Source organism: Bison bison, unplaced genomic scaffold (genome assembly GCF_000754665.1).
Source record: "Bison bison bison isolate TAMUID 2011002044 unplaced genomic scaffold, Bison_UMD1.0 scf7180017864365, whole genome shotgun sequence".
NCBI classification, from domain to species: domain Eukaryota; kingdom Metazoa; phylum Chordata; class Mammalia; order Artiodactyla; family Bovidae; genus Bison; species Bison bison.
Genome location: NW_011494937.1, coordinates 758,076 through 773,697, shown reverse-complemented (window position 1 = coordinate 773,697; position 15,622 = coordinate 758,076). Strand labels below are relative to the sequence as shown.

Genomic DNA, 15,622 nt, shown 5'->3' with positions numbered 1-15,622 from the left:
CCCATGAAATTAGAAGACGCTTGCTCCTTGGAAGAAAAGCTATGACAAATCTAGACAGCATATTAAAAAGCAGAGACATTATTTTGCCAACAAAGGTCCACCTAGTCAAAGCTATGGCTTTTCCAGTAGTCATGTATAGATGTGAGTGTGGACCTTAAAGAAAGTTGATTGCCGAAGAACTGATGCTTTTGAACTGTGGTGTTGGAGAAGACTCTCGAGAGTCCCTTAGACTGCAAGAAGATCAAACCAATAAGTCCTAAAGGAAATCAATCCTGAATATTCATTGGAAGGACTGATGCTGAAGCTGAAGCTCAAATATTTTGGTCACCTGATTAAAAAAGCTGACTCATAAGAAAAGACCCAAAGACTGGGAAAGATTTGAAGGCAGGAGGAGAAGGGGATGACAGAGGATGAGATGGTTCAATGGATTTCATTACTGACTCAATGGACATGAGTTTGAGCAAGCTCTGGGAGATGGTGAAGGACAGGGAAGCCTGGCAGGCTGCTGTCCATGGGGTTGCAAAGAGTGGGACATGACTGAGTGACTGAACAACAACAAAACATCATTTTTATTAAAAAAATTTTTTGGTCACACCAGGAGGCTTGTGGAATATTATTAGTTCCCGGACACGATCAGACCTCAGCAGTGAAAATGCCAAGTCGTAACCACTGGACCACTAGGGAATTCCCCCATTGGCAATTTCTAAAAATAGCTCCATGCAGGTGTAATTGATGTACAGCAAATCTCACATATTAAAGTGTACAACTGGATGGGTTTCATCGCGTGTGTACCTCTGTAAAACCACCATCACAGTCAAGGTAGACAACATTTCTGTCACCACCAACAATTTATCCAGATTTTCTTACATCCCTTTTCCATCCCTTCACTGACTCTACCCTCTGTGTCACTAGAAATTAGTTTGCATTTTCTAGAATTTTATATAAATGGATGTGTTCATGTGCGCTCAGTCATTTCGGTCATGTCCGACTCTTGGTGATCCTAAGGACTGTAGCCCCCCAGGCTCCTCTATCCATGGGGATTCTCCAGGCAAGAATATTGGAGTGGGTTGCCATACCCGCCTCCAGGGGGTCTTCTCGACTCAGGGATTGAACCCACGTCTCTTATGTCTCCTGCATTGGCAGGCGGGGTCTTTACCACTAGTGCCACCTGGGAAGCCCTATAAATGGGACAAACACAGTCCTTATTTACTCCTCTCATTGCTTCACGTGGACCCCAGTTAGTAACCACCCCACTGTGTGTCTCAGGTTTTACTGTCTTCTTACCCACGGTGCTGTATTGGACTTTCTGGATTTTCTGGTCTGGGGCTTCCAAGGCAGTTTTTAGAACATCTGATTCCACTTTCTGGAGAAAGGCTGTGACCGTGGATGTGAAGTTTCTCTCCACTCCCAATGCAGTCTTACCGGTGAGATGAGATTCGATATCCTCAACAACCCGTTGCATCTTTGAAGAGAGAAAGAATTAAGAAAAAATCCAATCAATAGGTCCCACATCCCAAGGGTCAGAAGAAAACCCAAGAAAGAAGGCGGTGGGGTCAGACGACTGGTTCAAATACTGACTCCACCTCTCACTGGCTGAGCAACCTTGGGAAAGTCACTCAGTCACTCTGTGCTTCAGGTTCTCCATTTAGGATGAGGATGGTACTAAGACCCCATAAAGTTTGGGGGAAGATTAAATGAATGAAGAGACATTTTATTTTTAGAACAGTGTTAGCCTGGTAAACACCACAGAAACGTTAGTCGCTCAGTTGTGTCTGACTCTTTGTGACCCATGAACTGTAGCCCACAAGGATCCTCTGTCCATGGGATTCTCCAAGCAAGAATACTGGAGTGGGTTGCCATATCCTTCTTCAGGGGATCTTCCTGACCCAGGGATTGAACCTGGGTCTCTTGCATTGCAGGCAGATTCTTTACCACTGAGCCACCAGGGAAGCTCAAACATCATATAAGTGTTAGTTACTGTGAGCATCTTTTACCAACAGGAAAGTAGTAAGATTTCTAGAAATAGACCAGTGGTTCTCAGCTGGGGGCAATTTTCGTTCCCCAGATGGGAAGACATTTGGATTGTCACCACTGTGGATTGCTATTTCTACTGATAATTAGGCCAGATATGTTACTCAACATCGTATAATGCATGTGACAGCCCCCACAGCAGAGAATGACACAGTCTCAAATGTCAATAGGGCCAAAGTTGAGAAATCATTTAGTAGTATCATATCTCAGAAGGAACTCTAACTGGCCTTTTCGTATCAAGAAATGTATGTTTTTTTAAAAGCTATATTAAACTCATTTTATCTATCTATCCATCTTACCGATTTACTGAAGTATAGTTGATTTACAATACTATGTTAGTTTCAGCCATACAATATAGTGGTTCTATGAAAAATAGCAAAAAAGATGGGCCAGTGGCTGAAGAAGACTGAAGGGTCAAGGTGAAGTTTTAAAACTGTTGTTATAGAAAACAAATTCATGGTTACCATAGAGAGAAAGGGCAAGGAGGGATTAATTAGAAATATGGGATTAACAGATGCACATTACTATATATAAAATAGGTAAACAACAGAGACCTACGGTATAGCACAGGAATGTATATTCCCATATCTTGTAATAAACTATAATGGAAAAATCTGAAAAAGATTATACATAACTGAATCACTTTGCTGTACACCTGAAACAGTAAAATAACTGTACGTCAAATTGCGAGAGTATCACTGACATATATACACTACCCCGTGTAAAATAGATGGCTAGTGGGAAGCTGCTGTGTAGCACAGGGAGCTCAGCTTGGTGCCCCGTGATGACCTAGAGGGGTTGGATGGGGGCGGTATGAGGGAAGAAGTGGTAAGAGGGAGGGGGTATACGTATACTCATAGCTGATTCACGCTGTTGTACAGCAGAAACTAACACAACATTGTAAAGCAATTACACTCTAATTAAAAAAAACTATGCTTCAATAAAAATTGTAGTATATGTGATTTGAAAAATTATTATTTTGATCTCTACATGCTTTTACTCAAAGTATAGTCCTCAGACAAGCAGTATCAGCATCACGTGGGAGCTTATTAGGAATTCAGACTCTTAGGTCCCAGTCCACATATTCTGAATCCAAACCTGCACTTTAACAAGCTTCTAAGGGATTTGTGGTATGTTAAAGTACTAGGGTGGAGAAGGCAATGGCACCCACTCCAGTACTCTTGCCTGGAAAATCCCATGGATGGAGGAGCCTGGAGGGCTGCAGTCCATGGGGTCGCTAGGAGTCGGACATGACCGAGCGACTTCACTTTCACTTTTCCCTTTCATGCATTAGAGAAGGAAATGGCAACCCACTCCAGTATTCTCGCCTGGAGAATCCCCATGGACTGAGGAGCCTGGCAGGCTACAGTCCATGGGGTTGCAAAGAGTCAGACACGACTGAATGACTAAGCACAGCACACAAAGTACTAGACAGTAAGTCCCATTGGGATAGGAGTTTTGTCTTCACAGCTATTTCCTAGCACCTAGAACAGTCCTTGATGAATAGTGCTATGTGGCTTCAGTCGTTTCTGACTCTTTGCGACTCTATGGACTACAGTCCACCAGGCTCCTCTGTCCGTGGGATTCTCCAGGCAAGAATATTACAGTGGGTTGCCATGCCCTCCTCCAGGGGATTTTCCTGACCCAGGGATTGAACCAGCATCTCCTGTCTCTCCTGCATTGCAGGTGGGTTCTTTACCACTGTGCCACCTGGGAAGCCCCTTTGGTGAATAGCAGGGGCTCAGTAAGTGTTCATGGGTTAAATGGATGTTTTTAATAGGAAAATATCATGCTAAAGAGTTATAAGCAGAGTAATATGCAAAGAAGGATTGGAGGGACTTTCAGAATCAGGTTCAAATAAGCCTTTTTAATGGTCTACTCTTTCAGTCTAACCAGTGTTAGTGGAAATTCTGAGCTGAGTTTTCTAGTGAAAGGGCAGCCCCCTCCTCAGCCACACCTGATGTAAAACGCCTCTCTCTCTTCTAAATGGCAGCAGAAGTCTTCTTGGTTTAAACTCATTTGTACAGAGTAGGTGCCAGAGTATTGGGTCGTCAGAATTGCTGTTTTAGTGTCTGATCTAACGTGATGACTTTGTACCTGTCTTTCTTTGGCAATGCATTTTGTTTTTTTGAAGTGAAATTCAGGTAAAATAAAATACATCCTTTTTTTAAAGTAGTTTTTTTTTTTTTTTGGGCCACATACGATGTGGGATCTTAGTTCTCCAACCAGGGATCAAACCCACACCCCCTGCAGTTGGAAGCATGGAGTCCTAACCACAGGGAAGTTCCTCATCCTTTTAAAGTATACAAGTCAGTAATAATTTAGAATGTCCATAATGTTGTATAACATTTCCATCATTTCCAAATAAAACCCATTAAACAGTTACTTCCCATTCTCCACTCCCCCAGCCTCTGGAAAGCACAAATCTGCTTTCTGTTTCCCTGGGTTTGCCTATTTTGGACATTTTATGTAAGTGGAATCATATACAGTGTAATCTTTTGTGTCTGACTTCTTTCACTGAGCATAATGTTTTTGAGGTTCATCCATATTGTACTGGAAATCAGAACTTCATTTTTTATGGCTGAATAATATTCCACTGTATAGGTATACCACATTTTATTCATCCTGTCATCAATTAGTGGACATTTGGGCTGTTTCTGTCTTTTGGCTATTGTGAATAGGACTGCCAAGAGCACAGCTGTACAAGTATATATTTGGGTCCCTGCTCTCTCTCTCTTTTTTTAAAAATTTATTTTATTGAAGTAGAGTTGAGTTACAGTGTTGTATTAATTTCTGCTGTACAGCAAAGTGATTCAGTTTTATATACACATTTTCATATTTTTTTCATCATCACAGGATATTGAATGTAACTTCCTGTGCTATAAGTAGGACCTTGTTGTTTATCTAGTCTACATATAATAGTTCACATCTGCTAATCCCAAACTCCCAGTCCAATCCTCCCTGACCCCTGACCCCTTGGCAATTACAAGTCTGTTCTCTACGTCTGTGAGCCTGTTTCTGTTTTGTAACTAAGTTCACTTGTGTCATATTTTAGATTTCACATACACAACATCATATGGCACGTGTCTTTCACTTTCTGACTTACTTCACTTAGTATGATAATCTCGAGCTTCATCCATGTTGCTGCAAATGACATTATTTCAACATTTTTTATGCCTGAATAATATCTCATTGGGCTTCCTAGGTGGTGCTAGTGGTAAAGAACCTGCTTACTAATGCAGGAGACATAAAAAATGAGGGTTCAGTCCCTGGGTTGGGAAGATCCCCTGGAGGAAGGCATGGCAACCAATTCCAGTATTCTTGCCTGGAGAATCCCATGGACAGAGGAGCCTGGCAGGCTACAATCCACTGAGTCACACAGAGTCAGACACAACTAAAGTGACTTAGTAATAGTCCATCATATACATGTACCACATCTTCTTTATCTATTCATCTGTCAATGGACATTTAGGTTGTTACCATGTCTTGGCTATTGTGAACAGTTCTGCTATGAATATAGGGATGCATGTATCTTTTTGAATTCTACTTTTGTCCAGGTATATGTTTGGGTCCCTGCTTTCAATTCACTTGGGTTTATTCCTAGAAGTAGAATTGTAGAAAGTGAAAGAAAGTGAAGTCGCTCAGTCGTGTCCGACTCTATGCTACCCCATGGACTGTAGCCCACCAGGTTCCTCCGTCCATGGGATTTTTCAGGTAAGACTACTGGAGTGGGCTGCCGTTTCCTTCTCCAGGGGATCTTCATAACCCAGGGATGGAACCCGGGTCTCCTGTATTGCAGATAGACGCTTTACCGTCTGAGCCACCAGGGAAGCTCAGATAATTGTAGAGTCACCTGATAATTTTATGTTTAATTTTTTGAGAACCCTGACAGTGACTTTTATAACGAAATAAATGTTCCTTTTGATAACACGATTATTTGTTCATTACTGCAATGAACAGATGTTGAACTCCCAAGGCTAGCTTGGTCTGATTCCCCTCCTCAAGAAGCTCCCTGTCTAGCGAGTGACAGCACACCACTTAAATGTCATCAGTCTGGAGGAGATAACAATAGATAACATAGAGGGAGGAGGGAGGAGGGTTCAGGATGGGGAACACATGTATACCTGTGGTGGATTCATTTTGATATTTGGCAAAACTAATACAATTATGTAAAGTTTAAAAATAAAATAAAATTAAAAAAAATAAAGAAAGAAAGAAAAAAAAAAGAAAAAAAAAACAATAGATAACATGGATGGAATGTGTACTCTGGACTCAGCACTGTGCTGAATACTATACATGTATTATCTCATTTAACCTGCTCATTATCCAAGGGTGCCATCACCACCCTCATCTTAAAGATGAGTAAATTGTTCTTAAAAAGCGTGATGGTTAATTTTATGTGTCAGCTAGACTGAGTCATGGGTTACCTAGATGTTTGGCCAAGCGTCATTCTGGGTCTGACATAAAATTAACATCTGAATGGATGGAGGAAGTAAAGCGGCTTGCCCTTCCTGATGAGGTTGGGACTTATCCAGTCAGTTTGGGGGTCTGATTAGAACAAGAAGTCTGAGTAAGGGGGAATTTCCTCCTGCCTGACTGCCTGTGCCAGCCTTGAGCTGGAACACTGCTTTTTAGCTTTATTTAAAAAAAAAATTATTTATTTTAATTGGACATTGTTTTTAAATTTTATTGGAGTGTGATTGCTTTACAATGTTGTTAGTTTCTGCTGTGCAGTAAAGTGAATCAGCTATATGTACACCTATAGAGCCTCGTTTGGGGATTCCCTTCCCATTTAGGTCATCACAGAGCACTGAGCTGAGCTCCCTGCATTAAACAGCAACTTTCCACTAGCTATCTATTTTACACATGGTAGTGTATTTATGTCAAACCTAATCTCCCAATTCATCCCACCCACCCCTTACCCCACTATGTCTGAACATCTGTTCTCTACATTTATGTCTCTATTCCTGCCCTGCAAATAGATTCATCGGTATCATTTTTTTTTTAAGATTCCACATATAATACATGAATATTTGTTTTGCTCTTTCTGACTTACTTCACTCTGTATGACTCTTTAAGTCCATCTGCATCTCTACAAACGACCCAATTTTGGGACATTCTTGTTTTCCTTCAAACTCACATTGAAACATCAGCTCTTCCTGGGTTGGTCTCAGATCTCTGGATTCAAATTGGAACTATATTGTCAACTGTTCTGGGTCTCCAGCCTGTTGACTGCAGATTTTGGGACCTGTCAGCCAATTCTTTATAACAGCTCTCTTTACAGCTTATCTCCTATTGGTTCTGTTTCTCTGGAGAACTCTAATGCTGTGAGGTCATCATCTTGCCCAAGTCACTTGCCACTGCGGTATTAGGATTTGAAATCCCTACCATAAGAGCATAGTCTGGTGGGGACTTCCCTGGTGGTCCAGTGGCTAAGACTCTGCTCACCCAGTGCAGGGGGTCTGGGTTTGATCCTTGATTAGGGAACTAGATCACACACGCTGCAACCAAGAGTTCTCTCAACTAAGACTTCACACACCACCACTAAAGATCCCAGTGGCCTCAACTAAGACCTGGTGTGTGTGTGCTCAGCTGCTCAGTTGTGTCTGACCCTTTGTGACCCCATGAACTGGCCCATTAGCCTCCTCTGTCCATGGAATTTTCCAGGCAAGAATACTGGAGTGGGTTGCCATTTCTTGCCAGTGCAGCCAAATAAATAAATAAATAAGAACATATTGGGGGAATATTAACTCAGATGGAGGGAGTGATGGAGGCCATCCAGAAGGAGGTGACACCTGAACTGGGTCTTGAGTAAAGAAGAGTGGAAGGAGGCAGCCAGGTGAGGAACTGGAAAGAGGAGTTTTAGGTAGAGAGAATGGTGTGTATCTGAGACGTGGAGCTTGGGAGGGCAAGGCATGAAGAGTCCCTTGGGAGTAGAGAAGGGTGAAGTTGGGGAGTGGCGAGAGGGAGGGATGAGCTCATTCTGTTAGACAATAGATCCTGAGAGACATGTATCATTCTCTTTGCTAAAGTTCAGAGTCAATTTACAGACACTAATGATTACTACCTATAATCATTTTCTTGGTCTCTCTTAATTATCCTACAATATCCATTTTCCCTTCCTGTGCTTTTTTTTTTTTTTTGCTGTACTAGGTCTTCATTGCTGACCTGGGTTTTCTCTAGTTGTAGCAAGTGGGGGGCTACACTCTAGTTTCAGTGTGCGGGCTTCTCATTGGGGGTCACTTCTCTTGCTGCTGAGAACGGGCTCTAAGGCATGCAAGCTTAGTTGTCCCACAGCATGTGGAATCTCCCCAGACCAGGGATAGAAGCCATGTTTCCTACATTGGCAGGTAGACTCTTAACCACTGGACCACCAGGGAAGTTCTATCCTCCTATTTTTAATAATTGAATAAATTTCTCAAATTTTATCTGGGCTGTGCCACCCAATCATAGATAGTATTGTCCCAGCTTCCTTTGCAGCTAGATTTTACTGTGATATATGCAACTTCTGGATTGTCACCGTAAGACATGTTTCCAAAGAAGTTCTCCTGACCTTATTAGCACTTTGTATAGTGAGTAGATGAGGAGAGAGGCCCTCTCTCCACTCTCCCCCTTCACCTTGTACAACAGATAGCTTGCCCTGGATTCCCCCTCCCTTCTACCCACCAGTATGAATACAGCATGCAGCAACCCAGCTTTGACTATGCAGTTGAGGACAAGACGCCAGGGGATGCTGGAGCAGCAGTATGGAAAGAACGTGGGTACCCGAATGACCTTATGGAGCAGAATTCCTTCACCAGCCTGGATTGCTCACCTCTGGACTAATAACTCAGACAGTAATAAACATCCATATTTTTAAAGCCATTGGATATTTGGGTCTCTTTGTTGCAGCAGCTCAGCGAATCCTAATACAGTCTTACTTAGTCTCTTTCTTGGTCTGGGATAGATCCTGTCTTCAGGGGGTAGTACACACACACACACACACACACACACACTCACACACACACCCACAATCATACACACACCCCCATATATACATACACACTGTATTGATCTATCATTTATCTCTATAGTGAGATATATAGTGATAAACATAATGATATATATATATATATATCACAGTTATACAATACATATTATATATCAAAATATAATAGTTTAATACCTGGTGGCTCAGACGGTAAATTGTCTGCCTGCAATGCGGGAGACCCGGGTTTGATCCCTGGGTCGTGAAGATCCTCTGGAGAAGGAAATGGCAACCCACTCCAGTATTCTTGCCTGGAAAATCTCATGGATGGAGCCTGGTAGGCTACAGTCCATGGGGTCGCAAAGAGTCGGACATGACTGAGCGACTTCACTTCACTTCACTTCACAATATTTGTCATAATCATATCAAGTATTTTATATTATCAAGCATATGATATATGACATATAGCACACATATATAGTATTCACCTCCATTTGCTAGCTTTGAGATTTGTGAATATTTGTTACCTGTCTAGGTTCCAGGACTCAGCTTCCACTCACCTCTTTTGTGCTGTTGGTTGTCTTTGAGGGGGTGATTTCTGAAAAAGACATAAAGAGAAGTTATTGTTGGAACCAAGAATGAAAGTGTGGAGAAGTCGGCAGGTAAGGTGGGTAACTTTGCATCTAGAAGGTCTGAAATCATACACTTCATGTTCTCTGATGAGTTCATTTGCTCTTTAGGGGCATCAGAGTCCAAATTCCTTGTTGTCATGGAGAGCAGTGTTTATCGACTTAGGGTGGTTTTGCCTCCTGGGGACATTGGCAATGGCTGGAGACATTTCTGGAGGTCACTCATGGCCTTGAGTGGGGATGCTACTGGGATCTAGTGGGTGGATGCTGCTCAATGCCTTTAATGCAGAGGACAGCTTCTGACCACAAATAATTTTGGGACCCCAAGTGTCAATATTGCTGGGATAGAGATACCATGGCATAGAAGAAGCAGAAAATTGTAAGCTCCAAGCTCTTTCATTCAGATCTGGCTCTGGCTGGGCATTATAACTGAAATGGCTAAGCAAACAGAAGACTAGATACTTTAGGTTTTAAAATTCAGTCTGGCTGGGAATTATAACTGAGACAGGAATGTCAGTTTATAACCATCAGCTGTTTTTTAAAATAAGTATTTATTTATGTATTTGGCTGCACTAGATCTTAGTTGTGGCATGCAGGATCTTCGAAATCCCTTGCAGCATGTGGAATCTTTTTAGTTGCAGCATGAGAACTTGTGGTTGTTGCACGTGGGATCTTAGTTCCCCAACCAGGGATTGAACCCATGTCCCCTGCATTGGCAGGAAGATTCTTAACCACTGGACTACCACGGAAGTCCACCTGGAAAGTATTCTTAACCATTCTGCTCTATTGTCTCTTGAAGATGTGGCTGCATCTGGCAGAAAAATGCACCATGCACAAAAATCACAGCTACCACTTGCTGAATGCCTCCTCATATGCATCATTTCATTTAATCCTTGAAATAATTCCATGAGTCAGATTCTGTTATTTAAGCAGATGAGGAAATAGGCACAGGTTGTTAAGGAAATGTCTGTAGTCATGAGGGGGTAAGCAGTAGAGCCCAGATTTAAATCCATACTTGTCTAAGTGCAAGGCTCATTGTGGTGGCTGTTTTTTAGTTGCTAAGTTGTGTCTGACTCTTTGTGGTTCCATGGACTATAGTCTGCCAGGTTCCTCAGTCCATGGAATTCTCCAGGCAAGAATATGGAGTGCGTTGCCATTTCCTTCTCCAGGGGATCTTCCCGACCCAGGGATCAAATCTGCATTTCTTTCATTGCAGGTGGATTTTTAATGCTGAGGCAAGGGGGAAGCAAAGCTTGTACCACTTCACATGTGCAGAGACTGCACACACAAGAATCGGAAGGAGGTGTAAGCAAGTTCAGTCATTCACAGGCACCCTTGATGAAGACGGCCTATGGCCCCTTCGCTACCTAAGAACCCTGATGTGGAATAGCCAAGCCTCTGTAATTCAGTGCTGGTCTCTGGAAAAGTCATCTCTGTACCTGTGGGGGCCTTTGTACCACCGTTCCTTTCCAGTTTGATCTTGGAATCATGTTTTAATCTTTTTAAAGGGAGTTTAGGTCTTAGGTCCCTGAATAGTCCTTTTTAAATAATAGTCCCTTTTTAAAGAATTAATTAATTTATTTATTAGTGTTTGTCTGCGCCGGGTCTTTGTTGTTGCACGGGGGCTTTCTCTAGTCACGGCAGAGCGCAGTCTTCTCGTGGTGCTTCTCTTGTTGCGGAGCACAGGCTCTAGGGCGAGTGGGCTTCGGCAGTTGTAGCTTGCTTCCCTTTGGCATAATTGTTCCTTTTTATTCTGAGACTCAGTTTTGTGGAAGGATCGTGGGGTCCCGGACCCTCCCATTGGAAGGAATCTCAGAACTGACCTGGTATGAATCCTATTGGTATAAAGATGACCTGATAATTCTGATATGAGATTTCCTGATATCAAAGCTGAAGGCTTGTGCTTCTCATGACCCCGAGCTCCTTAGGGGATCTTGTGGGGTGAGTGGGATACAATGACCCTTGTTAGTCTTCCACTAAGCTCTTTCTACTGTGGAGTCTGCAACCTCATGGCTTTAATGCTGGATGGGCAGGAGCACAAGTTACTTAAATCTTGGGTGCTTCGGTTTCTTTATCTGTAATAACAGTGCTTACCTCATGCAATTATTGTAAATGGAATAAAGAATGTAAAGTACTTAGTGCAGTACCTGGTACATGTGTGTTTGTGCTCAGTTGTGTCTGACCCTTTGTGACCCCATGGACTGTAGCCCGTCAGGCTCTTCCGTTCTGGCACATCGTACAGTTGAAATAAATATTGTCTATCAGTATTATTTGGAGAAGGCAATGGCACCCCACTCCAGTACTCGTGCTTGGAGAATCCCACGGACGGAGGAGCCTGGTAGGCTGCAGTCCATGGGGTCGCTAAGAGTTGGACACGACTGAGTAACTTCACTTTCACCTTTCACTTTCATGCCTCAGAGAAGAAAATGGCAACCCACTCCACTGTTCTTGTCTGGAGAATCCCAGGGACGGGGGAGCCTGGTAGACTGCCGTCTATGGGGTCGCACAGAGTCGGACATGACTGAAGTGACTTAGCAGCAGCATCAGTATTATTGCTTGGTGGATCAGTGGTAAAGAATTTGCCTGCAATGCAGGAGGCACAAGAGAGGCGGGTTCAATCCCTGGGTCAGAAAGATCCCCTGGAGTAGGAAATGGCAACTCACTCCAGTATTATTGGCTAGAAAATTCCAGGTACAGAGGAGCATGGTGGGCTATAGTCTATGGGGTTGCAAAGAGTCAGACACGCCTAAGCACCCATGTACGAGTGTATATATATATACACGTCAATCAGCATTATTGTTTCTCCATGAATCAGTTTCCTAGCATTCAGATTTAGAGACTCTCTCTCTTATGACTTCAACTGTAGCCAGTACCTCATGGATACTCTGCCAAGTCCTGTATTTCTTATGTATAGACTTTCTCTACCTATATGATTTCTATGACAGTTACCATGCTTATCCAAGATCACAGATCCAAGGGTGGGCATATGATTCAAACTGTGTCAATTTTTACATTTCCAAAGAATATGCAATTATATTTAAGAGAGAGAATCAGTTACCATTTTTTTGATGGTTGGATCAGTAGCAATGGTAAGGTTTGGATCTGTTGGTGGCCATATTTCCTATCCTGTGGACTAGGAAGCAGAGAAACCAGTTTGCAAGGGGAAGAGAAGAAGTGGATTCAGAGTATGAGAGACAGGGGTGCCGTGACAGTGTTGGGTCCCCAACTTCAGTTCATTCCAGTACCCAGCTGTATTCTTACCCAAGACATATCCATGCATCTCATCACACGTGTGTGTGCGTGCTCAGTGGTCTGTCACGTCCAACTTTTTGTGACACCCATGGACTGTAGTCTGTCAGGCTCCTCTGTCCATGGAATTCTCCAGGCAAGAATACTGGAGTGGGTTGCCATTTCCTCCTCCAGACGATCTTCCCGACCCAAGGACTGAACCCGTGTCTCCTGCACTGGCAGATGGATTCTTTACCACTGAGCCATTAGGAAAGCCCCTGAATCTTATCATAAACTCATATTTTCCCTTAAGTTAACCTGAGTGGGTTTCTCTATTTTGCAATTCAAAGAATCCTTTCTCAACCATCATCCTGTGACCTGTGACATCACCTCCAAAGTTCACTTGCATTCTTGACCCCATCATTTATCTAAATTTCCTACTTTTCTTTTTACCTCCTCTTTACATCATCCATTTCCTTCCAGAGAATAGATAGATATTCACTGGCCCCACCACAAATATATATTTTCGGACTTCCCAGGTGGTACACTGGTAAAAAAAAAAATCCGGCTGCCAATGCAGGAAATGCAAAAGACTCGGGTTCGATCTCTGGGTTGGGAAGATCCCCTGGAGGAGGAAGTGGCAACTGTCTCTAGTATTCTTGCCTGGAAAATTCGATGGACAGAGGAGCCTGGTGGGCTATAATCCATGGGGTCACAAAAAATTAGAAATGACTGAGCACACACATGCTCGTGTTAGACTCACTTAAAAATTAGGAGGGGAGATAAGAAAACAAAAATTTTTCTTACTCTGACAAGTGTTCTCATTGGAATTGTTGAATTGTGCTTTCCCAGAGAGGAGTTTATATCCATCAATACAGTGACAGTAGAAACTTCCAATGATGTTCTGACACTCAGCATTCACTCCACAATATACACTAATGGGTGGTTTACATTCATCAACATCTGGAACACATAGGAGAAAGCTGGTAATTTGTTTGCTAAAGATTTATTGAGCATCTAATATGTGTCAGAAGCTGTATCCTTTCCACCAGTCTATCCTGGCTTTTCAAAACAACTTGGTTAAGGTAATGCTTGTCTTTGTTCTTTCCTTTCTTTGCTGACTTTGGTTGGGTTCTCCAGGAAGTGGACTTTGAGACAAGGATTCTAGTGCAAGTATTTTATTTAGGAAATGATCCTAGAAATCACTGGAAGGGAAATGGTGAAATGAAACAGAGAGGGGAAGGCAGAAAATAAAGGGGGTATTATCTAGCAAATTTCTACTGTGGACAACTGAGGCTCAATTCCTCTGGGAACCTCTGGGAGGCAATGTAGAGCAGGCACTTCAAGTGACACTGAGAGGTGAGGGAGTTTAGTTCAGTTCAGTTCAGTCGCTCAGTTGTGTCCGACTCTTTGTGACCCCATGAATCGCAGCACACCAGGCCTCCTTCTCCATCACCAACTCCCAGAGTTCACTCAGACTCACGTCCATCGAGTCAGTGATGCCATTCAGCCATCTCATCCTCTGTCGTCCCCTTCTCCTCCTGCCCCCAATCCCTCCCAGCATCAGAGTCTTTTCCAATGAGTCAACTCTTCACATGAGGTGGCCAAAGTACTGGAGTTTCAACTTTATCATCATTCCTTCCAAAGAAATCCCAGGGCTGCTCTCCTTCAGAATGAAAGAGAGGTGAGGGAACCGGGGTATTTATCCACTTAATTTTATCACTTGTTGGTGGAGGAATGTTTACAGGTGGTATAAACTCCCCATTACTTCTATTTGTCCTGAGTGTGGACTGAGTGGTCTCCAGGAGCCAGAGAAAGCCTCAGACTTCATGTACAAAGGAATGGAAAATGCCAAGGACATTAAATGGGATACTGACTGTGTTTGCACCACCCAGCAGCCTGCCCTGGCCAGTTCATATGCTGAAGCCCTAACTCCAACTGTGGCTGTATTTGGACATGGGGCCTCTTGGGAGGACATGGAAACACAGAGGAATGGATAAAAAATGTGGTACATACATATAATGGAATATTAGTCATAAAAAAGAACAAAATAATGCCACTTGCAGAAACATGGATGGACCTAGAGATTGTCATACTGAGTTGAAGTAAATCAGACACAGAAAGACAAGTACCATATGATATTGTTTATATGTGGAATCTAAAAAATGGTATTTAAAATCTAAAAAAAATGTATTCTTATCTACAAAACAGAAGTAGAGTCATGAATGTAGAAAACAAGCTTATGGTTACCAGAGGATAGGGAGGGGAGGGGTAAATTGGGAGACTGGGATTGATATGTACGCATTCAGTTCAGTTCAGTTCAGTCACTCAGTCGTGTCCGACTCTTTGCGACCCCATGAATTGCAGCACCCAGGCCTCCCTGTACATCACCAACTCCCGGAGTTCACTCAGACTCAGGTCCATCGAGTCAGTGATGCCATCCAGCCATCTCATCCTCTGTCATCCCCTTCTCCTCCTGCCCGCAATCCCTCCCAGCATTAGAGTCTTTTCCAATGAGTCAACTCTTCGCCTGAGGTGGCCAAAATATTGGAGTTTCAGCTTTAGCATCAGTCCTTCCCAAGAAATCCCAGGACTGATCTCCTTCAGAATGGACTGGTTGGATCTCCTTGCAGTCCAAGGGACTCTCAAGAGTCTTCTTCAACACCACAGTTCAAAAGCATCAATTCTTTGGTGCTCAGCTTTCTTCACAGTCCAACTCTCACATCCATACATAACCACTGGAAAAACCATAGCCTTGACCGGACGG

The 15,622-nt window shown here is 42.9% G+C and overlaps 1 protein-coding gene across 2 annotated transcripts in view; it reads right to left on the bottom strand.

The window, feature by feature from the left end:
• The window catches only part of EMR3 (egf-like module containing, mucin-like, hormone receptor-like 3), a 62,630-nt gene that overhangs the window by 34,258 nt on the left and 12,750 nt on the right, over positions 1-15,622 (bottom strand). Inside the window, exons 4-6 of one of the 2 annotated variants that reach the window (XM_010855419.1) lie at positions 13,663-13,818; positions 9,559-9,596; positions 1,285-1,462 (exon numbers count right to left, since the gene is read on the bottom strand). In XM_010855419.1, the coding sequence (XP_010853721.1) occupies positions 1,285-1,462; positions 9,559-9,596; positions 13,663-13,818 (372 nt within the window). The remainder of the gene's footprint in view (positions 1-1,284; positions 1,463-9,558; positions 9,597-13,662; positions 13,819-15,622) is intronic. The other variant, XM_010855420.1, reaches the window with a different exon arrangement.